Source organism: Procambarus clarkii, chromosome 19 (assembly GCF_040958095.1).
Source record: "Procambarus clarkii isolate CNS0578487 chromosome 19, FALCON_Pclarkii_2.0, whole genome shotgun sequence".
Taxonomy (NCBI): domain Eukaryota; kingdom Metazoa; phylum Arthropoda; class Malacostraca; order Decapoda; family Cambaridae; genus Procambarus; species Procambarus clarkii.
Window position 1 is genome coordinate 21,974,896 of NC_091168.1, and position 24,726 is coordinate 21,999,621.

Genomic DNA, 24,726 nt, shown 5'->3' on the forward strand with positions numbered 1-24,726 from the left:
AGGAGCGGTGCTGAATGAAAAGGAATGGTGCCCAACCACTTGGACGGTCGGGGGATTGAACGCCGATACCTGCATGCAGCGAGACCGTCGCTCTACCGTCCAGCCCAAGTGGTTGGGCAGAGAAGGTTTGAATAATGGTCAAAAACATTGTCACTTCCTTTTGTTCACATGTGTGGGTTGTATAAGGTTCACACAATATATAAACTTCCATTACATGTTGTACTCTAGTGCTTCCTCTAAGGTAAATAATCGCTGTAATTATTTGAATTTAAGTTGTCGGGTACTTCTCGTCTCACACGTAAACAAACATAATACCAGCCACCACAGGCAGCCCAAACATCCACCCTTAAATACCTTCCGGTCTGCGGCCTACCCTGACCTTCCTATTGTTGAGGCTAAACATTTACGGAAGTAATGAAAGGGGTGTCAGAGGGGAGACGGGCCAGATAACCCCTCAAATAACTCAATATGTCTAGCGCGACCCCTTCCCGCCAGCTGCTGCAGCAGCAGCCCGCCAACATGGCTGCTCACCGCCATTTCGTCTCCTCCTGCCATCTCCTCCTGTGTCTCATTCAGTCTTAGACTTTTGTTGATTTTTCGGCATGATAAGCCTTAGATCTCTAGGGGAAAAATGCTAAATGAGGAGAGATATTGGAGGAAATGCAAGTATTTCGGTGTTGGGGAGGACATGGGTGTGGTTAAGTCACCGGTCAGGAGTCGGGATGGGTTGGCGGGGGTTGGTGTGGGCTGGTGGGGGGAACACGATGGAACTTGCGTGTTCGATTCCGCGACCGCAACGCTGGCTTCTTCCTTCCGTGAGACTAAGTGATCTCCGATATCCAGTTTTATTACAAACCACATCATCAGATTTCCGTATGACACTTAAGGTCTATGGTAAAATGGGAAACAAAAATGATACTGAAGCCTTACAAAGAGATTACGTGAACCTTATCACCGTAACAAGGTAACTGAGGAAAGGAGGATAGAAGAACAAATCAGTGAATCTGTACGCTGGTACAATGTGGTTGCAGCTGGCAATCCCAATCAATATGGACGAAGAGGAGGTGGCCGCGGGAGAGAATCAGTAATAGCGAGAATCCATCTTGGATACAAATATCCATGGTGATTCGGAATGGAAACAACAGTTTGATCAGCGAAGTTGCAGAATCTGTGGTGAGAGTGACGGACACCGCCTTGACCACTACCCGAGAGAATGTGGACATCTAAGAGTCATTAGAAACATGTGTAGAATAATAAACTCCACATTGTTTGAGTTAGGAAAACACTATTTGTCAAATATTGATACTGTTCTTAAAAGATTCCCTCATTTTGCACCCGCAAGATAACATATGATTTTAAGGGTTGATAATGTTAATCTTCTTGTTTAAGGAGCTGTTCACTTGAGACAGTTAAGCAAGTCCCAGCTGTGTCTGGGTACAAGTGACAGGATGAACAACCCAGCGGGTTTTCTTCCTATTGGGGAGTATTGTATATGCTGGTATGGCGGTGTGTGTCCACTCACAGGATGAGTGACGCTGACCAATACTGTCACTATGGTGGTGTGTTCACTCACAGAATGAGTGGCGCTGCCTAATACTGTCACTATGGCGGTGTGTTAACTCACAGGATGAGTGACGCTGCCTAATAAACTCGCCCCTCGGGGTAAAATTTAAAAAAAAATAATTGAAGGGTACAGTGACTAACAGAGCATGTCTCCCAGACCCACAGATACAGCAGTACGGGGAGGTCAACCAGCTAGGCGGAGTCTTCGTCAACGGCCGGCCACTGCCCAACCACATCCGCATGCGCATCATCGAGCTGGCTCAGCTGGGCATCCGACCGTGTGACATCTCCCGCCAACTGAGAGTCTCCCACGGCTGCGTCTCCAAGATCCTCGCCAGGTCAGTACAAACTACTATAATGATAGTGATAGTTTCAGACTCGGGCCTCGAGTACTCGAAGTCGGGCCTCGAGTACTCGAAGTCGGGCCTCGAGTACTCGAAGTTGGGCCTCGAGTACTCGAAGTCAAGCCCTCGATTACTCAAACTCTAGTATAAAGCAGGAGTGGGAGAACCTTTAGCCATACAAGGGCCATAGTCCGCTTAGCGAATTTAAGACCACATATTACACTATGTCCTCTTTACGCTCCAATATGTCAAAAAACTAACTTTCAAGGAGTAAAAACAGATCAAGTGTTTCATAAATTCTCGTTAAATTTAACGAATTTTAACATGCTAGCAATGCTTGCTTATATTAAAAAAAATGATTAGAAAGGCAACATTTTTTTAGTACGACAGGAAGGAATTTCTTTCGTTCATTTTGCAAAATCTTGGCAGAAGTGTTTCGATTATAAGGTCTGACTATTTAAACATTATAAGTGTTCAGTAATTACTAGTATTTCACATGAATTGTTAAAGTGCCTTCAAAAGCCTTGGCTGAGTTCCCCCGGAAGGCCGCATGCGGCCCCTTACCGTCGCAGCCCCCGTCCCCCCATGGACCACAACAATAATATTGACAGTGAGTTCCGTCAGCTGATTCCTGTGTGTTCCCCCTGGCGACAGGTACAACGAGACGGGTTCCATCCTCCCGGGAGCCATCGGGGGTTCGAAGCCCCGGGTGACGACGCCGAAGGTGGTGAGCTACATCAAGGACCTCAAGCAGAAAGACCCGGGAATCTTCGCCTGGGAGATCAGAGAGCGGCTCCTCAAGGATGGTGTTTGTGACAAGTACAACGTTCCCAGCGTCTCCTCTATATCCAGGTGGGTTATGCTGGGGTTGCTGGGATAGGCTGCTGGGCTGCTGGGATAGGCTGCTGGGGTTGCTGGGCTGCTGGGGTAGGCTGCTGGGGTGCTGGGATAGGCTGCTGGGGTTGCTGGGCTGCTGGGATAGGCTGCTGGGGTGCTGGGATAGGCTGCTGGTGTAATTCTGCAGAATAATTAAAAAATGGAATAAACAGAAATATAACAGGAAAATAGGAGAATGGAGACATGGAATGGGAGGAGGAATAGTAGGAGAGAAATTCAGAGAATTAGGGTAGAGGCTAGGGTAGCAGGGCAGAATAGAAACTAGGATTTAAAGGATAGATGGAAGCTAGGAAAGAAGGGTGGGATTAGTACTATTGGAGAGAAGAGAAAGGGTAAGAGCCAGGAGAAGAGAAACAGGAGCTGCCGGCATCCATTCAGTTATAGACAGAAAGGGAACTGTCTTCCCATCTGTTACCTCTCAGTGATCATAACATTAAAATCTCAAATCTTTTAATTCAGCCAATTATCTTCCAGACCTTAAACACGCAGCCAAGTAATACTCACCAGGTTGAACTCAGTGAGTTCCCTTCACTCTAACTTACACTGCATGACTTTAAAAATAAATTCAAGTTGCAAAATACAACAGGTAAAGGCAAGCATTCACGAATTTAATAGTCGACATTTATTTTTCCTATTACTTTATGCATATCAAATATGAGTAGATCTCAGCTTCCTCACACCGACCTGGTGATTAGGCTCCGTAACCTTGGAGTTACCTTTGAGTTTTTCCGGGGCTTAGCGTCCTCGCGGCCCGGTCGTCGACCAGGCCTCCTCGTTGCTGGACTGGTCAACCAGGCTGGGATAAGGTTGAAGGCTTGAACTCTCAGTGTAAAGTGAGGCTCCTCTGTCTGTCGTGAAAGTGAAAGAGCTGGCCTATTTATCTAGGTTCAGGGAGCTAGGCTCTATCCACCAGACAGGCGGTGGACAGGCCAAGAGCTACCTGACTCCCACACCAAGACAGGCGGCTCGATTGATGATGGAGGGAAGGTGGGGAATACAAGCACACCGCCTGCAGTGATCAGCTTAGCAGTGTGTGTGTGTGGAGGGGGAGAGGCAGGTCGTCTACGAGCACCTACCACCCCCGGCTCAGCCACCACAATTAACGCACTAATATGCGAGTTTCTATTGTCAGGACTGGCGGCTACAAGTTCCACAGTCACTTCACTACACTGTTATGAGTGAATTAAATAAAACTATTTATGGTGCTACACCGGAGGGGGGGGGAGGGAGGGATGGGGTGCAGGGGGGGGCTGAGGGAGAGGTGTAGGGGGTGGGTTGCTGGGAGATGTACTGAGGTGGGTCCTGGCTGCTCCAGGCGGAGAGGGCAGGGGTGGGCTGGGCTGCTGGATAAAATGTAGGAATGGGTTGCTTGTGGAGGTGCAAGGGGGTTCTGGATGGAGGCGGCTTCCACAACTTCTCTCATAGAATTCCACTTGTTGACAGCCCGTATAGAGTACGAGTTCTCTTCTACATCTTCTTTCGACTCGAAAGAGTCCTTCCCTTGTGCCCTCTTGTCCTACTTTCTCTCAACTTAAGTCCTTGTCCACTGTGTCCAGAGGCCTCAGTATCTTCAACATTGTTATCATGTCTCCTCTGTTTCTTCTGTCCTCTCGGGTTGTACGGTCCAGATCCTTCAACCTGTCCTCATAGCTTAACCCTCTTAGCTCTGGCACTATTCTAATAGCAAACCTCTGCACTTTTTTCAATTTTAGTTTTATATTTGACAAGGTATGGATTCCAGGCCGGTGCTGCATATTCCAGTATTGGTCTAGCAATAGCCGAGTAGATTGCCTTGAAAGCGTCCTGATTTAGGTTACTAAAGGACGTTATTCTGTTCGCCAGCGTCCCATATGCCACCGATGTCACCCTCCCTGTGTGTGCCTCAAGTGTTAGTGATGGAATTATATCCACTCACAAATCTCTTTCTCCGATTCCCGCAGTTGTCTGCCATTACTGTTGTAGACACTTTCTGGTCTTCTTTCTTCCTCCCCCATTTTCCATCCATTATATTTATTAGGCTTGAACTCCAGCTACCATTCGTGTGCCCACTTATGGAGCTGATCAAGGGCTTCTCGTAACATTCTGCAGTCCTCCTCTGTTTTTACATGCCTCAATATTTTGACATCGATTGTTTTATTAAAAACATCAGTTAGCGGGTGACTTAACACTTCTGCATCCTTCTTCAGTAGCCATGGTGATATCAAGTCTGACCCAAATGATTTTATTGCATCTAGTTCCTTCAGGTGTTTGTAATCCTCTTCCATAATGACTACTGTGTCATCCCGTGTTTCCTCTGGATTTTTATCACTCTGGTCTGCAGATTGGTTCCATTGCAACGACCTGCTGAAATCTTTTGTTAAATTCCTCACACACTTCAATATCGTTTTCCGTGAGACTTGCCCCCCCTTGTCTCTTTACCTTTATCACGAAGTCTCTCGACTGTCTTTATCCTTAATTGGCTTTACAACAGCTTTGAGTTATCCTTAGCTTATGGTACTATGTCGTTTTCAAGTTGTCTCACCTTCCCTCCTGACTCTGGTGTAATCATTTCTGGATCTCTTTAGTGCGCTTCTGTTTTCATGTGTTCCCACCTCTCTGTATTTTGTCCATTTTTCTGTTCCTTTCCTGTGCTTCTCTACTGTCTATTAGACCAGGAGTTAACTTTCCTTGCTCGTCCACCCCCTTCTTGAGTGGGATAGGTCAAGAATAGACTGCTGGGGGAGGTGCAGGGGTGGACCCCTGGCTTCCCCAGATACAGTGTGGGGGACGGGAAGGGGGGGTGAGGGGAGAATTACTTTGTGAAATCAACCACCACTAGTAACACCACCATCTAGTAACACCACCACTAGTAACACCACCATCTAGTAACACCACCACTAGTAACACCACCACTAGTAACACCACCATCTAGTAACACCACCACTAGTAACACCACCATCTAGTAACTACTCTACCATACGCCACAAACATCAACACCAATAAACCCGTATTGTTAGTCTAGTGCCCATGACGTGTAGTAACAAGCTGCTTGTACTGACGTATGTGTCTCCTTCCATGCCTGGCCCGGACGCCCCCCACCTCCCTCCATCACGGTAGGCTCTCCCTCAAACGTTGCCTGAAACCAGGCCTATTAGACTAGTCTTGGGTCAGTGGTCATACGTGCTTTATCATGTGATATTGAGTGGGAGGCGAGAGGGAGAAGGAGGGCAGACTGATATAATTTTTTATTTGTGTTTCCAGGATTCTGCGCAACAAGATTGGATCGTTGCATCACCTTGGAGGTCAGAGCCACTACGAGGTCAAGCACCCGGCCTCCTCGCTCTACAACACACTGTATCCGGCCGCCGCAGCTTACTCAGCCGCTGCCGCAGCTTACTCCTCGATGCCTGCGGCGATGCAGCAGGTGTCGCAAGCAGCCGCGCCTGTGGGCCCCGCCTCGAGTGTGTCGTCGGCGGGTAAAGCCTCCAGCACGCCGTCGCCGCCGATGGGAGGGGCGACGTGCAGCATGGGGGGGATGCGGCCCCACTGGCCTTCCTCCCACACAGTGTCCGACCTGCTCGGACACGTCAACATGGCCGGCCTGCCTAGGCACCCCCACATGCAGGACGCCAACAATTACAACTACTACATGTACCTGCAGTCGTGCGGGCCCCAGACCAACACCCTCCCCCACAACCCCCTCCCTAATCACCTCTCCTCCTCCCTCGCTAATGGCTTCTCCAGTCCCCTCGGCAACCCGCTCTCCAATGGCCTTACCAACGGGTTACAGAACAGCTTTGGCAATCCCCTGACTTCCATGATGGGCGGCTCGGGGCTCACACCTCAAACAGCAACACTTTAACCCACGCCCACGCCACGCCCACACCGTGCCTCTGATAGATCCTCGTTCTCCCTGGCTATTGTGGAAAGGAAAACGTCACATAAGGACTAACTATTCACGGGGGGACTGCATTTGTTTCTACTGTAAATGTTAATTTAGCTTCGTTGCCCTTCCCTCGTGTGAGTGTGGGCAACCCCTACACCTCAAGTGTCACGCTCAGTGTCTGTGGGCAGTGTGCAGTGTTAGAGTGCTCCCTGAGGCACCCCTGGAACACCTCTGAGGCACCCCTGGGGACACCCTCCATGGGACATCCTCTACCTTATAATATATTTTCATGTGCCACCATTAACTCCAGTAACACCTACCTCTACTTGTGTGTGTTCCATGTACACCAGGTGTAGCTCCGGGTGTTCCATACACACCTGCACGGTGTACGTGTGGTGTATACACACCTGCACGGTGTACGTGTGGTCCATACACACCTGGCGTGTGTCTGTGTGTGTGTGTGTGTGTGTCACTTTTCTGCGCGGACTACCACTTTCCGCTGGCAGGTTTGGTGAGACAAGCCTAGTACAAGCGGGGGGCAGTGGTTGAGAGCAGGGAGTAGCTCGCCCGAGCGCCTTGGTCAGCAGGGAGCAGCTCGCCCGAGCGCCTTGGTCAGCAGGGAGGCCGTTCAGGTCACCTCCAGGTGGTAACCTCAAGGTTCAAATGTCATGTAAAGTTATTTCGATATTAAAATATTTCATGTGGCATAACCTTAACTTAAACGTTCCTTCGCCGTGTTATGCGGCTCAGGCAGCCAGTGTGTCATACAGCCAGTGTGTCATACAGCCAGTGTGTCATACAGCCAGTGTGTCATACAGCCAGTGTGTCATACAGCCAGTGTGTCATACAGCCAGTGTCATACAGCCAGTATATCATACAGCCAGTGTGTCATACAGGGAAGGACACCGTCCACCTAAACTTAATTTTTGTCATACACCTGTTGACGTGTTTTGTTAATTATAATTGTTAGTGTACCCCAACACCTGCAGGGGCACACCTGTCTTGTTTAAGTGTACCCCAACACCTGCAGGGGCACACCTGTCTTGTTTAAATGTACCCCAACACCTGCAGGGGCACACCTGTCTTGTTTAAGTGTACCCCAACACCTGCTGGGATGCACCTGCCATGTTTAAGTGTACCCAACACCTGCTGGGGCACACCTGCCTTGTTTAAGTGTACCCCAACACCTGCTGGGATGCACCTGCCATGTTTAAGTGTACCCAACACCTGCTGGGGCACACCTGCCTTGTTTAAGTGTACCCCAACACCTGCTGGGATGCACCTGCCATGTTTAAGTGTACCCAACACCTGCTGGGGCACACCTGCCTTGTTTAAGTGTACCCCAACACCTGCTGGGACGCACCTGCCTTGTTTAAGTAAGCTTTGATGTAAATTTAGCCTTGAGTATCTATGTAAGTACCTCCCCGTGCCTTGTGTTGATTTGTTTACTCTTGTTGGTTATCTGTCGTCTTGTGATACATGGTCATGTATCACTGAGGATACATGCTCCAATGTGTCACTGAGAACACATATATTAATGTGTAACTGAGGATACATGTAGTAATGTGTAACTAAGGGTATATGGGTGGCCAGCTGGGAGCCCAGCAGTCGTCAAAATGTTTCCTGGACAAACGTTCAGTAAAACGTTTCCCCCGGCCAGGCTGTGTCTGCCAAGATATGCTGGAGAAACGTTCCGTCAATGTAACGTCACTATTCGTTCAACGTCGTTTGACAAACGTTGCTCTTGAGGGAGGGGGGGGGGAAGGAGGGAGGGGGGAGGGGTGGTTAACGTTCATCTCTGATGGCATGTGTCGGCAGTTCATGTTGGCACGTATTGTTGGTGACACATGCCATCGTGTATTTTATAAGTATGTTTATACTACTAGGTAAATACTCTGGACAACAGTGTATGATAATAAAATTTGGTAACACAAGTTGGAGTCGTATTATTTTGGGTCCTGTTTCAACCTAATGTTGACCTTATCTCAACTTATTGTCAACCTAATCATGATCTAATCTCAACCTGACCCCCAGCGGGTGATCTTGGGTGCCACGAGTTAATCTCAGAGAAAAATACAACAATTTTGTCTAGGTGTAGATATAAGCAATACTTTATTAGGCAAGTTCAATAAATATAATAGTCCTTAAATAAATTACTGACTCTAAAAGGAAGCCTAAAGTGTTATGTGTTGAGAACTTAAGGGACTGAAGAACTTCAGGGAGTCAGGGACTGAACAACACTGACATGAACTAATAACAAACTAAATTAACGTGATAAAATTTATACCACGTTAGTAGTGTAAAGTACGCCAGTACCCGTCCGTTTTCCATGTCAGTAGTAGTGTAAAGTACGCCAGTACCCGTTCGTTTTCCTTGATTGAGGCGACTGTTACCCTGCAATTCACCCTTTACCTACTGCCACTAAGGTTACATCCCACTCGACGTTCTCAAGGAATTTCCAATTACAACTGTTTACATCATAAGGTCTGTGTGTTGATTGTCTTTTCACCCAAACAACTCCTTATTTAGTTGCAGATGAAACATATTACTCAGTGTCTGCTATGAGGGAGGAGGGGGGGGGGGGATGTCAATTACAGCATGATTATCTCCTGATGTAGATGGGAGAGAGAAAGAGAGTCATCAGTCTTATGGACAAGATGGAGAGACAGGAAAGAAGGCTAATTCCAAGTCTTGACTAAGTCTAGTGGGAACAGTCTGAACATCAGAGCCTGCAACACCGTCGGGACGTTGGTGGACTTACTGTTATGACCAAGGCCAATATCCTTGAAGTTCCGGACCTGGGCCAACTCTATGGACAACTAGTAGTTGCCACCTGTAACACTAGGCTCTCAACCTTCAGCAGTCTTATGCTGGAACTGTAGAGGAGAGAGCCACTGAAGGGAAGAAAGCAACTATAAATCAAAGAGCCACCATAGAGGAGAAAGTGCCACTGTAGGGAGAGAGTGCCAGGGAACAAGGAGAGAGAGTGCCAGGATAGAGAGAGTGCCAGGGAACAAGGAGAGAGAGTGCCAGGATAGAGGAGAGAGTGCCAGAGAACAAGGAGAGAGAGTGCCAGGATAGAGGAGAGAGTGCCAGGGTAGAGGAGAGAGTGCCAGGGTAGAGGAGACAGTGCCAGTGTAGAGGAGAGAGTGCCAGGGTAGAGCAGACAGTGCCAGGGTAGAGCAGACAGTGCCAGGATAGAGCAGACAGTGCCAGGGTAGAGCAGAGTGTGCCAGGGTAGAGCAGACAGTGCCAAGGTAGAGCAGACAGTGCCAGGATAGAGCAGATAGTGCCAGGCTAGAGCAGAGTGTGCCAGGGTAGAGCAGACAGTGCCAGGGTAGAGCAGACAGTGCCAGGGTAGAGGAGAGAGTGCCAGGGAGTCAGGGGGTGGGAACAAAGCCATTAATGATGCCAGTATTGTTAAGTAAAATCCCTCTATGTTTTATGGTGATGTATGGCCGCTCCTGCAACCTTTCCCCCCCACCCCCATTCTCCCCCACCCAGCACCCCCGCTCCCCCTCCTCACCCCCCTTCTCCTTCCCCTCATCCCCTCCTCCTCCCCTCACCTCCCCCCCCCCCCCGCCCCCATCCTCCAGAATTGTGGACACATGTGTCCCAGCACACACCAGCCTCACACACACGTGTCCCAGCACACACCAGCCACACACACACACACACGTGTCCCAGCACACACATGAAAGTGCTGGCGCTGCTCTTTGCGAGGACAGCGAACAGCCCTGTTTTTTATTATTATTTTTTTTTATTTTTTATTATTTTTCTACCACAGACGTGGCCGGACATTTACAACGCTAACCAGAATATATACATTTACTTCTGTCCTCCATGGACAAGGTGAGAGATCTGTTAAACATATAGTTCAGGGGTTTATTGAACAATCAGCCACAGGTGATTGTAGTGCTTTTTTTATAATGCTACGCTAACCTACATACGTAAATACAAAGATACACAGACTTACGTCAGCGGCCGCCAGGCTACCGTACACAGGAGCCAGGCTACCGTACATAGGAGCCAGGCTACCGTACACAGGAGCCAGGCTACCGTACACAGGAGCCAGACTACCGTACACAGGAGCCAGGCTACCGTACACAGGAGCCAGGCTACCGTACACAGGAGCCAGACTACCGTACACAGGAGCCAGGCTACCGTACACAGGAGCCAGGCTACCGTACACAGGAGCCAGACTACCGTACACAGGAGTCAAGCTACCGTCCACAGGAGCCAGGCTACCGTACACAGAAGCCAGGCTACCGTACACAGGAGCCAGGCTACCGTACACAGGAGCCAGGCTACCGTACACAGGAGCCAGACTACCGTACACAGGAGCCAGGCTACCGTACACAGGAGCCAGGCTACCGTACACAGGAGCCAGGCTACCGTACACAGGAGCCAGACTACCGTACACAGGAGCCAGGCTACCGTACACAGGAGCCAGACTACCGTACACAGGAGCCAGGCTACCGTACACAGGAGCCAGGCTACCGTACATAGGAGCCAGGCTACCGTACATAGGAGCCAGGCTACCGTACATAGGAGCCAGGCTACCGTACACAGGAGCCAGACTACCGTACACAGGAGCCAGGCTACCGTACACAGGAGCCAGGCTACCGTACACAGGAGCCAGACTACCGTACACAGGAGCCAGGCTACCGTACACAGGAGCCAGGCTACCGTACACAGGAGCCAGACTACCGTACACAGGAGCCAGGCTACCGTACACAGGAGCCAGGCTACCGTACACAGGAGCCAGGCTACCGTACACAGGAGCCAGGCTACCGTACACAGGAGCCAGGCTACCGTACACAGGAGCCAGGCTACCGTACACAGGAGCCAGGCTACCGTACACAGGAGCCAGGCTACCGTACACAGGAGCCAGACTACCGTACACAGGAGCCAGGCTACCGTACACAGGAGCCAGGCTACCGTACACAGGAGTCAGGCTACCGTACACAGGAGCCAGCAGGGGGTTTTTGTTAGTTAAACAGGCTTCGTGACGACCCAACACCGTCTGGGACATGCGTGAATTTAGGCTTCATTGGTGCAAATTTGATCCTGAATTTAAGCATTCAATGGAGCATCACGAGCAACTAGGTAAAGATGTGTGGTGGAGGCAGGGGATCCACCTGCAGGTATAGACAGGATGGTTGTAGGACGAGGAGGCAGTGGAGCACAAGTCGTGCACAGGGAACATTATATATTTTTTGTATCGTGATGCTCAGGTAGTATAATCTGTTAAGATATATACTAGACTCTTGACATAGGCACGATGTAGTATAAGTAATATATAATAAGTAAAATATAAGTAACATATATGGCACTACTAAGCGGAGTGCTATGACTATAATAGTCTTATGAACCCAAATAGCCTAATGGCCTGTAACTAGGAGGAGAGTTATTCCCCACTCAACCATACTGTTTAGTGAAGCCGGATGTATAGCACAGTCTACAGTGTAAAGCGAAGTGGTATGTAGGAGGAGAGGCGTGTTTGAGACATCTGTTTGTCACAGAGCAACAGTTCAGGTGATCAGGAAAGATGGCGACAACAAAAAACGTAGCGAGGAGAAAGGAGATGGATGATGTCATCACTGACCAATGAGGAGGAAACAAGGCTGTGACGTATCAGCAGCAGAGGTTTTACGATTGGTGGAGACGTTACTTGCGAGTGTGGGCTTGAGGGGGGTCACACGCTATTCGAGTTTTGAACTATAGTTCCACGCTCATTGGTGAAAGACGTGTCGTGGACTGTGACGGAGCAAAGTTCTGTCAGAGAGAAGAGGGCGATTGCAGTGTCAACCTCGATTTGAGGACCCAGGAGCGACATTCTGAAGACAGCGAAAGGGTCAGCCGGTGTCTACCATAGTAAACTGGCGAGAAAGAACAAATCCACAAGGGCGAGGATTCGAACCTACGTCCGAGATCATCCCAGATGCTGCCTTAATCGACTGAGCTACGACATGGTCAAAAAGAGTTGAAAGAGAGAGCTTGTTTGTCTCGGGCGAGGACAGTGTGACAGGTTAACCAAGGTTGGTGCCTGTGTTTGACCCTTACATGCATGTCAGGAAGTGAAAATTAGACAAAGAGGCAGTCGAGAGAGGATTTGTGAGCAACCTTGAGGAAGGTAGACCTCCAGGCGCCATCTTGGTTCCCCGGAAACAATCGTCGACACATCAACATTGAGCGGTAAGAGATGGTTGTTTGCCAGCTGCAGTGAGGAGAAGTACTCAATGGGCTTAACAATCCATGTATTTTATGCATAAGGAGTAATATTGGGGATTACAGTTGAGTTGATTGCATGATCCTGCGTAATGTGCGTTCTTAAGGGTGAAATGCAATTCTGACCAGATGCATATATAATATATATATATATATATATATATATATATATATATATATATATATATATATATATAATATATATATATATATATGTATATATATGGCTCCCTGTCGCTTGTCGTGTACACAAGGGCCACACCACTCCGCCCTACTCTAGATCAAACCCTCCCGTCGTCAGGGCTTAACTACCCTGACCTCTGAGGACCTCGCCCCGCCACCTTAAGGCCACTGTACATGAAGGTTAATAAGATACACGACCAAGAACTTCATCATGCAGATCGTCGAGGACGACGATGGTAGCAGGCCAAGTGGTTTGGGGATCGTTTGGTATGCCTATAGTGGCGTCGAGTCCCCTCATCCCCGCTAGGAAAGCAGTCTCCAGAACATGGCACTCTCTGTACGCTCGTCCGAGATATGTACACGACCTACATTATTATTACTATTAACATCTTTTATTGACAAAAATTAATTACAATTTTGCCTAATCTGAGGAATTAAGTTAGGTCTTATTAGGGTGTGGATAATGCTGGTATTCACTGTCACACAGGACAGAGGGTCATACACAAGACAATAGGTCTATAATGTAGGCTGAAGCACATATATATATTATGGTTACAATCAACTACATTAGACTGTATATACACCTATACACTAGGAGCAGAACACAGCGAGTCTTCGTGTCTCTCTCTAGGGTCTCTGGCTACCGGCCCCCCACACCCCCAGGGGTTCTTACTACAGGGGTCTGGCTACCGGCCCCCCACACCCCACCACCAAAGGTCACAGGGTCAACCCTGACGCCAGCTTTTCATTAAGTCGGGTCAACCCAAGTCAGTTCGGCACGTGTGTTTGCTCGCTCTGTGGGGGTGGGGAGGCCGGGTGGGTTGACCGGTCTGGGTGAGTGGGCCGGGTGGGTTGACCAGTCTGGGTGGGTGGGCCGGGTGGGTTGACCAGTCTGGGTGGGTGGGCCGGGTGGGTTGACCAGTCTGGGTGGGTGGGCCGGGTGGGTTGACCAGTCTGGGTGGGTTGATGAGGCTGGATGAGAAGTTGGCGTGGCGGGTGTTAGAGGTTGGATGGGAAGTGGGTGACTTTGACGATTTGAGCGGGTGGATGAGATGGGGTTCTTAGGTGCGTGGGTGATGCTGATGTATTCACCTAGTTGTGTTTGCAAGGGTTGAGCTCTACTCTTTCGGCCCGCCTCTCGACTGTCAATCAACTCTTTCTACTACTACTACTATATTTTTTTTTCCTCCACACCACACTACACACACCCCAGGAAGCAGCCCGTGACAGCTGACTAACTCCCAGGTACCTATTTACTGCTAGGTAACAGGGGCATAGGGTGAAAGAAGCTCTGCCCATCGTTTCTCGCCGGCGCCCGGGATCGAACCCGGGACCACAGGATCACGTGTCCAGCGTGCTGTCCGCTCGGCCACCGGCTGGTAGTGAGTTATTAGGTGGGTGATGGGATTGTGGGTGGCTGGAAGCCTAATATATGGCTGGAGCCGTCTGGTTCTGGCTTAAAAGTACCAACTTCACCAACACTAAAATGCGTGTAGATAGTTCCACTAAAAATCATCAGTCATCCAGATCTTCCTAATTCATTTATTTCCATTGTTCTGTTTTGTTGTAATATTCTGCCAGTACATTCTCCCATGCTAAATCCCACCACTGCGACATCTTACTTGTTCTAAGTGCAGCAAGATGGCGCAGTGGTGCATCGTTAAATATGCATAAATTGCATCGTTAGCCTGGGTGGGGGGGGGGGGAGATATATACCCCCCTTCCCATACTCTTCACCAGGGTGTTTGGATCTGTAATTACATGAAGTCCGGGCTACAGGCGTGCCCCACACGTGCCCACGGGCTACAGGCGTGCACAGTTTCAATCATATTGTTAGCATGTCCAACAAACACCAGAAATGTGTTTGATAAACAGGAAGACTACTAATGTTTAGACACGATACATGTGGCTACCTCACACAGCTGGCCGCCTTCCGTGGGCCGGTTGGGGCCACACAACCGGATAAGGAAAGCGTTCACAGTGTGGCTAATTAATTGTCATTCCGGAGATTTCGACGTGTGTGATTTACATAATTCTTTTACAGAACATTATATTAATTATGCGCAAAGCTGGAATGGTCGCCAGGCAGCCCGTCCTCCAAACAAAGATCCAAAAGTGATTCCATGCACCCGCCAAACCCCCTGTTTATGAATGAAAAGCGGTTTACACACGACTCGCAACTGCTGACATTCGAACATATCCGGAACAAGTGCTTCACTGACGAATTTTGTTAGAATCACAACGCAGCCCGTCCTCCAAACAAAGATCCAAAAGTGATTCCATGCACCCGCCAAACCCCCTGTTTATGAATGAAAAGCGGTTTACACACGACTCACAACTGCTGACGTTGGAACATATCCGGAACAAGTGTTTCACTGACGAATTTTGTTCGAATCACAACGCTATAAATGCTTCACCCACGTACTACAAATACAAATAATCGCTAACAGAACCTAAACACCTAACCTAACCTATCCTATACCTATATATGCACAATATGCTAATATATTATAATATTACTTTATACTTGAGAAAATTCCCGTTTTGAATGACCAGCATATTAAAATTTATGAATGCGTCTGTGGGGTCGACCGCTGGATGTAATGGACTTGAGTCGAGGATGGGTTGCACAACGCTATAAATGCTTCACCCACGTACTACAAATACAAATAATCGCCAACAGAACCTAAACACCTAACCTAACCTATCCTATGCCTATATATACACAATATGCTAATATATTATATTAATTTATACTTGAAAAAAATCCCGTTTTGAATGAACAGTATGTTAAAATTTATGAATGCGTCTGTGGGGTTGACCGCTGAATGTAATGGACTTGAGTCGAGGACGGGTTGCGCCAGGAGGCCTGGGTTCGAATCCTGTGAAGGGGGGGGGGTTATAGAGTTAGGGCGATATATCAACTATGTGTAATGTAATGTTCCCTTGTAAAATAATGTACTGTTTAGTGTAAGTTTTTTGTTTAGTTAACTAATTTATTATGCAGCATATACCCATCATGTAGGCGGTGTGGGACCCCATACCCATCCCGTGGGTGGTGTGGGACCCCATACCCATCATGTGGGTGGTGTGGGACCCCATACCCATCCCGTGGGTGGTGTGGGACCCCATACCCATCATGTGGGCGGTGTGGGACCCCATACCCATCCCGTGGGTGGTGTGGGACCCCATACCCATCATGTGGGCGGTGTAGGACCCCATACCCATCATGTGGGCGGTGTGGGACCCCATACCCATCATGTGGGCGGTGTGGGACCCCATACCCATCATGTGGGTGGTGTGGGACCCCCATACCCATCCCGTGGGTGGTGTGGGACCCCCATACCCATCCCGTGGGCGGTGGTGGACCCCATCCCGTAAACTATACCATACAAATTAGCCAGGGATAATTATTTAATTATCCTATGAAATTCAAAGTTTTTTGGTATGTACAAATAACTAAGAATAAGTATTAGTCTTGGTAACATTATAAATTACTTATCCGGTCGTATGACTCAACTTTTTTTTTTTTTTTTTTTTTTTTTTTTTGAGATATATACAAGAGTTGTTACATTCTTGTACAGCCACTAGTACGCGTAGCGTTTCGGGCAGGTCCTTAATCCTATGGTCCCTGGAATACGATCCCCGCCGCGAAGAATCGTTTTTTCATCCAAGTACACATTTTACTGTTGCGTTAAACAGAGGCTACAGTTAAGGAATTGCGCCCAGTAAATCCTCCCCGGCCAGGATACGAACCCATGACATAGCGCTCGCGGAACGCCAGGCGAGTGTCTTACCACTACACCACGGAGACTGCTCGATCTCGATCAACTCGATCAATTTTCCGTCGTGCATCATATTAAATGCACAAATTTTCTTAAATACTTAAATTATGGTAACAATTATAAGTCTATCATATTTGTACAAGAAATCTATTGTAACTACGGCAGAGAGTTGTGTACATTATATCCGAGCCGTTCTTGTAAGCGGATAGCGCCTTCAGCAAGGATTTGGTCGGCCGTAAAAAAAACACTTCAGTAGGACCTGAGAAAACGGTCTGTTGCCGCCAACAGTGTTCCCGTTTTGTCCTGTTACTGTTGAACAGGGCACAGATAAAACTAAAATATTCCTAGGCCTAGTATAGCACGTATGTGTACTATATTAGGTCTAAAAAAGCCCATTATAGGCCTGGGATTGCTTGGACAGGTTAGGATTTTAAGTTATTTGTTCCATTTAATTAGTATGCTATTTAGGCTGATTCAATAGTGCAAAAAGGGGATTTTTTCTTATCAAACAGTCCATTTTTCTACGTTTGGCTAAATAGTTGCTATAAGTACTATGAGTATTGGAGGATAGAGTGAGTATAGCGACTCTGGACCTTATTACTCCAGTCCTTAGAGAAGCAAGTGATGAGGGCGCCACACCTGCCTCTTCATTACGTGTTATGGAGTCAGGTGAGGGTTAAGTTCTCTTGTTGTGATGGCGTTGAGGCGAGTTACGGCGCCCCAACACCTGTCCTCACCTACTGGAGTTAAGGCTCCCTTGTTTATTGTCTGAGCGGCGGTGGTCAACACCCGTGGAGCCCCAAGACTACTTCTGATGGGACCGGGTGGAGAGGCAGGGCGGGGGAGGCGAGGCTGGGCGGGGAGGCGAGGCTGGGCGGGGAGGCGAGGCAGGGCGGGGAAGGCGAGGCAGGGCGGGGCGGCGAGGCAGGGCAGGGCGGAGTGGGGAGGGGCAGAGAGGCAAGGCTGTTGTTGTTTTAGATTCAGCTACTGGGAACACAAAGTTTTTTTTTAATCTTTATTTAAGAAAATACAATATAAATCATATAAGTTGCAAGTAGCACGGGCTATGGTGAGCCCGTAGTGGACTTCCCTGGCACAGGAGCGGGGCTGTGCTGTATGTGGTGGAGGCGAGGCTCATACAACCACACTTATACAAGTACTGTATATCTGTATGTTCGTGCCCAGCCTACGGAATCTCCACAATTTTCCTAGGCCTGTTTTTTAGTTTGTATATTCTGTCATTTCAATGAATTTCTATTCCAATTCTATTAATATTGAGTCCCGTTATTCTCCTTACATCCGAGTATTGGATAGGTCGGGTTGTCCAGGATTCCGATTCGGCTCTGGATTCCGTTGTGCAATTGTACAATTATGAACTTTAGTTGGTACTTATTTTCCAATGCTTTTTAAAGTCATTCATGATTTCCTTTGGTTGTTCTGGTTGGCTGATTGAGTTACGTCATCCACATAAGTGATGTATTCCCGTGTTGGGGGAGGGGGGGGGGCAGGTCAGCTGTGTTTATGGTAAAAAGAGTGGTGTATGGTAGACAGCTTTCCTGTGGTACTCCACTTTTCGGTCCAGATTCTTGGGGGGCCAGCAGCTGCGCCGGTACTGAGCTCAGCTGTTCTGCTGTGTGATGCAGCTTGTAGTGCAGCAGCGGGGCTCTTTTGGAACCTCTGCTCTTATACTTTTCTTCCTCTTCTAAATAATTCACGTCTGTGGTTAATTTTTGTTTTTGTTTTGCCTGGAACCTCGAGAAACACAATATTTGCATTGTTAAGTGGAGTGTTGGAGGGCAGGTGGAGGCAGGGCCGAGGGTCGAGGCGAGGCCTGGGTGGAGGCGAGGCCTGGGTGGAGGCGGGGCCGCGTGTGGAGGCGGGGCAGGAAGAGGAACAACGGGGAGGAGCGAGGCAGGGCCGGGGAGGAGGGAGGGGGCGCGGCAGGACAGAGAGGGGAGGTGGGAGGCATGTGTCGTCGGGGGAGATAAGAGGGCGGGCTGCTGTAGACAGCAGCCTCGTCAGGAAGACAGCCAGTGTCAGGTGTGTGTTGATGCACATCCTTCATATTAATGGCCACTCTACAGCTGCCTGCCTCTTGACACATGCCTCAACACCTGCCATAATCACTACTCGCACATGTTCTCTCTCTCTCTCTCTCTCTCTCTCTCTCTCTCTCTCTCTCTCTCTCTCTCTCTCTCTCTCTCTCTCTCTCTCTCTCTCACTTTCTCTCTCTCTCTGCCCAACCACTTGGGCTGGACGGTAGAGCGACGGTCTTGCTTCATGGAGATTGGCGTTCAATCCCCGACCGTCCAAGTGGTTGGGCACCATTCCTTCCCCCCGTCCCATCCCAAATCCTTATCCTGACCCCTTCCAAGTACTATATAGTCGTAATGGCTTGGCTCTTTCCCCCCAGATAATTCCTTCTCTCTCTCTTTCTCTCCACACACACACACTCTACATCTGCAACAAGACTCGTTCCTGAGCCGAAGAGATTAAGGTACGAGGAAAGACTGAGGGAACTGGACCTTACAACACTGAAGGAAAGGAGAGATAGGTGGGGACATGATAACAACATAAAAGATTCTAAGGCAAGTTGACAAGGCAGACAAAGCAGCGTTGTTCAGAACGAGGATCAGCAGGTCATAGATGGACACTACCGACGCACAAGTCTCCGGACGTCAGAACAAACTTGTTAGGCTTTAGAGCTGTCAATAAATGTAAGAGGTTAGACGTAGAAGTCGTTGAAGGTAATTCGACTCAAAGTTTTAAAAGCAAATAATATAAAAGCATAAGAAATGAGTTATTGCATTAATATATGTTCCGAATGCGGGGCTCTATAGAAGCCTAGTTCGACCTTGCAAGCACATCTAAACATTTTTTGTGCTTTTATCTTATTTGAATTTAAAACTTTGAGTCGAATTATCTTCAACGATTTCTACGTTGAAGTTGTGGGTGGGTGTGTATTTACTATTTGTATCTGCAGAATCGGGTTATTAGCTCTTGGACTCTGCCTTTCTAACCAGTTTATTTTTCCCTGTTATGTCTACTACATATATTTTCTCTCACGCACGTGCACACAAATCCCCAGTAAGCTGCGCGTAGCAGCTGTCTAACTCCCAGGTGTGTGTGTGTGTGTGTGTGTGTGTGTGTAATTACCTAAAGTGTGTTTGTGTGTTTACTCACCTAGTTGTGCTTGCGGGGTTTGAGCTTTGGCTCTTTGGTGTCCCCTATCAACTGGTGTACAAATTCTGGAGCCTACTGGGCTCTAATCAAATCTACATTTGAAACTGTGTATGGAGTCAGCCTCCACCACATCACCGCCTAATGCATTCCATTTGTTAACTACTTTGACACTCAAAACATTCTTACTAATATCTCTGTGGCTCGTTTGGGTACTAAGTTTAATGGTTTGTCTTTGCCACCCTGTCAATTCCCCTGAGAAATTTTGTACGTTCTTATCATGTCTCCACTTACTCTTGTCTTCCAGGGACGTGAGGTTTAGCTCCCGTAGCCTTTCCTCGTAGCTCATACCTCTCAGTTCTGGGACTAGTCTGATGGCATACCTCTGAATCTTTAGCTTTGTCTTGTGTTTAACTAGGTATGAACTCTAGGCTGGAGCTGCATATTCCAGGTTGGTCTGACATAAATGGTATACAAGATACTGAACGATTCCTTACACGTTCTTATGTTAGCCAATCAAGCATATGCCGCTGATGATATCCTTCTGATGTGGGCTTCTGGGGACAGGTTCGGTGTGATATTAACCCCCAGATCTTTCTCCATTTGACTCTCGCGTGATTTTGCCTCCCATATGGTACCTTGTGTTCAGCCTCCTGCTCCCTTCGCCTAATTTCATTACTTTACACTTTCCAGAGTTGAATCTTAGTAGCCATTTTCTAGACCATTTCTCCTAGGGGCCTGACAGCTGAGTGGACAGCGCTTCGGATTCGTAGAACTGAGGTTCCGGGTTCGATCCCTAGTGGAGGCGGAAACAAATGGGCAGAGTTTCTTTCACCCTGATAGCCTGTTCACCTAATAATAAATAGGTACGTGGAAGTTAGACAGCTGCCACGGGCTGCTTCCTGGGGGTGGTTATCTTGAGGTTATCTTGAGATGATTTCGGGGCTTAGCGTGCCCGCGGCCCAGTCCTCGACCAGGCCTCCTTTTTGTTACACACCCCCCAGGAAGCAGAACGTAGCAGCTAACTCCCAGGTACCTATTTACTGCTAGGTAACAGGGGACATCAGGGTAAAAGAAACATTTTGCCCATTTGTCTCCGCCTCCACCGGGGATCGAACCCGGAACCTCAGGACTACGAATCCGAAGCGCTGTCCACCCAGCTGTCAGGCGCCCGAGGTGTGTAACCAAAAAGGAAATATAAAAGCCTGCTGACATCTGTGACTCTCCACAGTTACGAGACTCTCCTGGTATCTGACTTGGTTATTAAATGTTGACCTGGATTATAATTATCAAAATAAGGCACCGAGTGTTGACCTCACGGGTCAACGTGCAATAAAATCCTCTACAAGGGACGTAGTGAGGGAGGAGGTGGTGAGGGAGTGAGGGAGGTAGGGAGAGAGGGAGAGAGGGTGGTGGAGGAGTGAGGGAGAGAGGCTGCCCACACTGTCAACACCTCAGATAAGGGGCCATCCGGTGTATACCTCGGTATCATTAGTGGGAGTGAGGCGGACCTCGCCTCCACTATCCCACTCAATCTCCATCCATCCATCCATCTATTCATATTTCTAGTAACACAATCTACCCTTACATGCGTCTCCTGATTCCCCATCCATCCCATCTACCCTCAGGTCCCCATCCATCCCATCTACTCCCAGATCCCCATCCATCCCATCTACTCCCAGGTCCCCATCCATCCCATCTACTCCCAGGTCCCCATCCATCCCATCTACTCCCAGATCCCCATGTATTCCCGGTAGTACAGTCAGATTCGATCTCGACTCGCAATCGAGAATTCAGAGTTCGAATCCCGGGCGGGACAGAAATGGTTGGGCACATTTCCTATCACCTAATGCATCTGTTCACCTAGCAGTACGTAGGTACTCAGGAGTTAATGAGTTTGTTGTGGAGTTGCATCCTGGGTGGGGTCAGTAATCCTAGGCCCCCATCCATTCTATCTACTTCGAGGTCCTCATCCATTCTATCTACTCTTTTTGGCAATTTAATAAATTAATTTAATTTTGCCTAGGAGGGCGAGATTATTGGTCAGCGTCACTCATCCTGTGAGTGAACACACCGCCATAGTGCAGCATTGGGTAACGCCACTCATCCTGCGAGTGGACACACCACCATAGTGACAGTATAGGGCAGCGTCACTCATCCTGTGAATGGACACACCACCATAGTGACAGTATAGGGCAGCGTCACTCATCCTGTGAATGGACACACCACCATACTGACAGAATAGGGCAGCGTAACTCATCCTGTGAGTGAACACCACCATAGTAACAGTATTGGGCAGCGTCACTCATCCTGTGAATGGACACACCACCATACTGACAGAATAGGGCAGCGTAACTCATCCTGTGAGTGGACACACCGCCATAGTGACAGTATTGGGCAGCGTCACTCAACCAGTGAGTGAACACACCACCATAGTAACAGTATTGGGCAGCGTCACTCATCCTGCGAGTGGACACACCGCCATAGTGACAGTATTGGGCAGCGTCACTCAACCAGTGAGTGAACACACCACCATAGTAACAGTATTGGGCAGCATCACTCATCCTGTGAGTGGACACACCGCCATAGTGACAGTATTGGGCAGCGTCACTCAACCAGTGAGTGAACACACCACCATAGTAACAGTATTGGGCAGCGTCACTCATCCAGTGAGTGATACACCACCATAGTGGGTAATGAGATTATCGTCATATGACGATTTAAACAATTACTGCCTGGGTTTTACATATACAAATAAGGACGTAATAGCTCTCTGTGGATGTAATGGAGTTTACCTTGACCCATGAAAACAATCCTGCTATCGTTTCATGGTTACATGTGAATGCAGTTTTCGCCATGGATGTTGGTGAAATGTCATTGTATAAAATTCCATCATAATTACATATGTACACCAATTATGTTCATGTGGTTTTCACAACATACGTATGGTCGTTATTAGGCGTTATGTGCACGAGGAGCGAGCCGTGTGGCACAGCAGTGTCTTACGCCTTATATTTCAATCTAGACTCTTGCCCATGTTGTGCCAATGAGGCCATGTAATTACCTAAGTGAAGTTACAGGATGAAAGCTACGCTCGTGGTGTCCCGTCTTCCCAGCACTCTGTGTCACCCCCCCGAGTCCAACACCAATGAATATTATGCTCATATCGTCGTCGTCGTTGTTTTTTTAGATTTAGCTACACAGAACGAAATGTCCATGTAGCACGGGCTATAGTGAGACCGTAATCGAGTTCGGTTATTCGCGATAACATTGTTACTGTGAAATTTGGGTCAATTGTTTAAATGGAAGTGGAGGTTCCTCCTTTTCCTCTGTTTCTTTTTTGCTTCTGTTTTAGTCTTCCTTTTCACTGCTCTGTATGTGTGACAAGGTTAATGACACTGTTGACCACACCTGACGCGTTTTTCTGTGTTCACTCTTGGAAGCTTGTGGTCTCATTGGCTTAAGTGGTGTCCTGAGTGAAAGTGACACGTAGGATAATATGTGTTGTTATACATTTTTGTATATAATTGCCTATACATAGTATTGAAGTACATTTGGTGATGGTTTGTCTAGTGTTGTTTAATCCCCCCTCCCTTTTTGGTTGTCTTTTACTGTTAAGTGTTGATAACTTCTCTCTGACTTGGGGTTAGATCAGGAAGAAAGGGCAACAAGACGAGAGAGAGAGAGAGAGAGAGAGAGAGAGAGAGAGAGAGACAAAAAAAATCCAAGTTACTGGCTAAGAGAGGCCATAATAATATGGCTGTAATGAAGTACCGAGTAAACTAATCATCAACTGAAAAATTTTCGTGTGAATTATGTGAGTTATTCAACACACATACTCTTGTAAATAAAGAGAAAACGCAAGATAAACGATCAGTGAAACACCCAAGAATATAAACAATCGAACACTACCTCCTTCACTGTTTCCGACATCCTAGTGCCAGAGTAAACTTCAAACAAGTATTTATCACACTTAAAATACCCTTTACCATCGAGCAACTATTAGGAGGAGGTGACCACCTGTTACAGGAAAAATATCAAATAGTCAAAGCACTGGCTAAATATCTCCAGTCGACCAACAAATTGGGCCACATTTGACCCGTGCCACATTTATACCTGGCGCCACCAACAACCAAACACAGAAAACAGCTGCCTCGTCGCAGCACCAAGGATCCGCTGACAAACACATCATTCTGCCCTATGGTACAGCAAGTCTCCTTCTAACACCTTCCAACACGCTCATCTGTTTTAGTCCCGCTCCTCTATCTACAACACAACGTAACAATTGAAATTCTTGTCAATCTCGACATTAGCATTCTCCCAGCATCTGTACTGGTACAATCATCGGAAGGATAAGCCCTTCATCATACAAACTGCACCTACCATTAAGAAGAAGAAGAATATAGGGATTGTCTCTCACATACCTCAATGTCAGCAAAGTTGGGCTGGGTGTATTGACAGATGCCAGACCACAGCCAACTCAATCTTTCAGAGTGCTTCTGCCCAGTAAAATGAGTAACATTCACTTACAGACATGTTTTTCTTACATTCTGCATACAAATTTGCCTTTGCAAGAATGTAAGAACACCAGTGTTATGTACTCTCAAAACCTAATGCAGCTTCTTGTATATAAATAAATAACAAAAATAAAATAAATTAATTCTAAAAGGAAAAATTA

The 24,726-nt window shown here is 47.8% G+C and overlaps 3 protein-coding genes across 7 annotated transcripts in view; 2 read left to right on the forward strand and 1 right to left on the reverse strand.

The window, feature by feature from the left end:
- Positions 1 to 6,959, forward strand: part of LOC123757548 (paired box protein Pax-1) — an 88,591-nt gene extending 81,632 nt beyond the window's left edge. For all 5 annotated transcript variants that reach the window (XM_069327128.1, XM_045741275.2, XM_045741276.2 and 2 more), the window contains 3 exons: positions 1,721 to 1,901; positions 2,562 to 2,759; positions 6,045 to 6,959. In XM_069327128.1, the coding sequence (XP_069183229.1) occupies positions 1,804 to 1,901; positions 2,562 to 2,759; positions 6,045 to 6,645 (897 nt within the window). In that variant the 5' untranslated portion in view covers positions 1,721 to 1,803 and the 3' untranslated portion in view covers positions 6,646 to 6,959. The remainder of the gene's footprint in view (positions 1 to 1,720; positions 1,902 to 2,561; positions 2,760 to 6,044) is intronic.
- A 3,532-nt stretch (positions 6,960 to 10,491) lies between these two features.
- Positions 10,492 to 24,726, reverse strand: part of RpS24 (ribosomal protein S24) — a 55,672-nt gene continuing 41,437 nt past the window's right edge. The window contains exon 6 of the mRNA XM_069327137.1: positions 10,492 to 10,503. Coding sequence (XP_069183238.1) covers positions 10,498 to 10,503 — 6 coding nt within the window. The 3' untranslated portion in view covers positions 10,492 to 10,497. The remainder of the gene's footprint in view (positions 10,504 to 24,726) is intronic.
- The window catches only part of LOC123757550 (leucine-rich PPR motif-containing protein, mitochondrial), a 44,846-nt gene continuing 32,596 nt past the window's right edge, over positions 12,477 to 24,726 (forward strand). The window contains exon 1 of the mRNA XM_045741289.2: positions 12,477 to 12,867. The gene's annotated coding sequence lies outside the window, so the exon portion shown is untranslated. The remainder of the gene's footprint in view (positions 12,868 to 24,726) is intronic.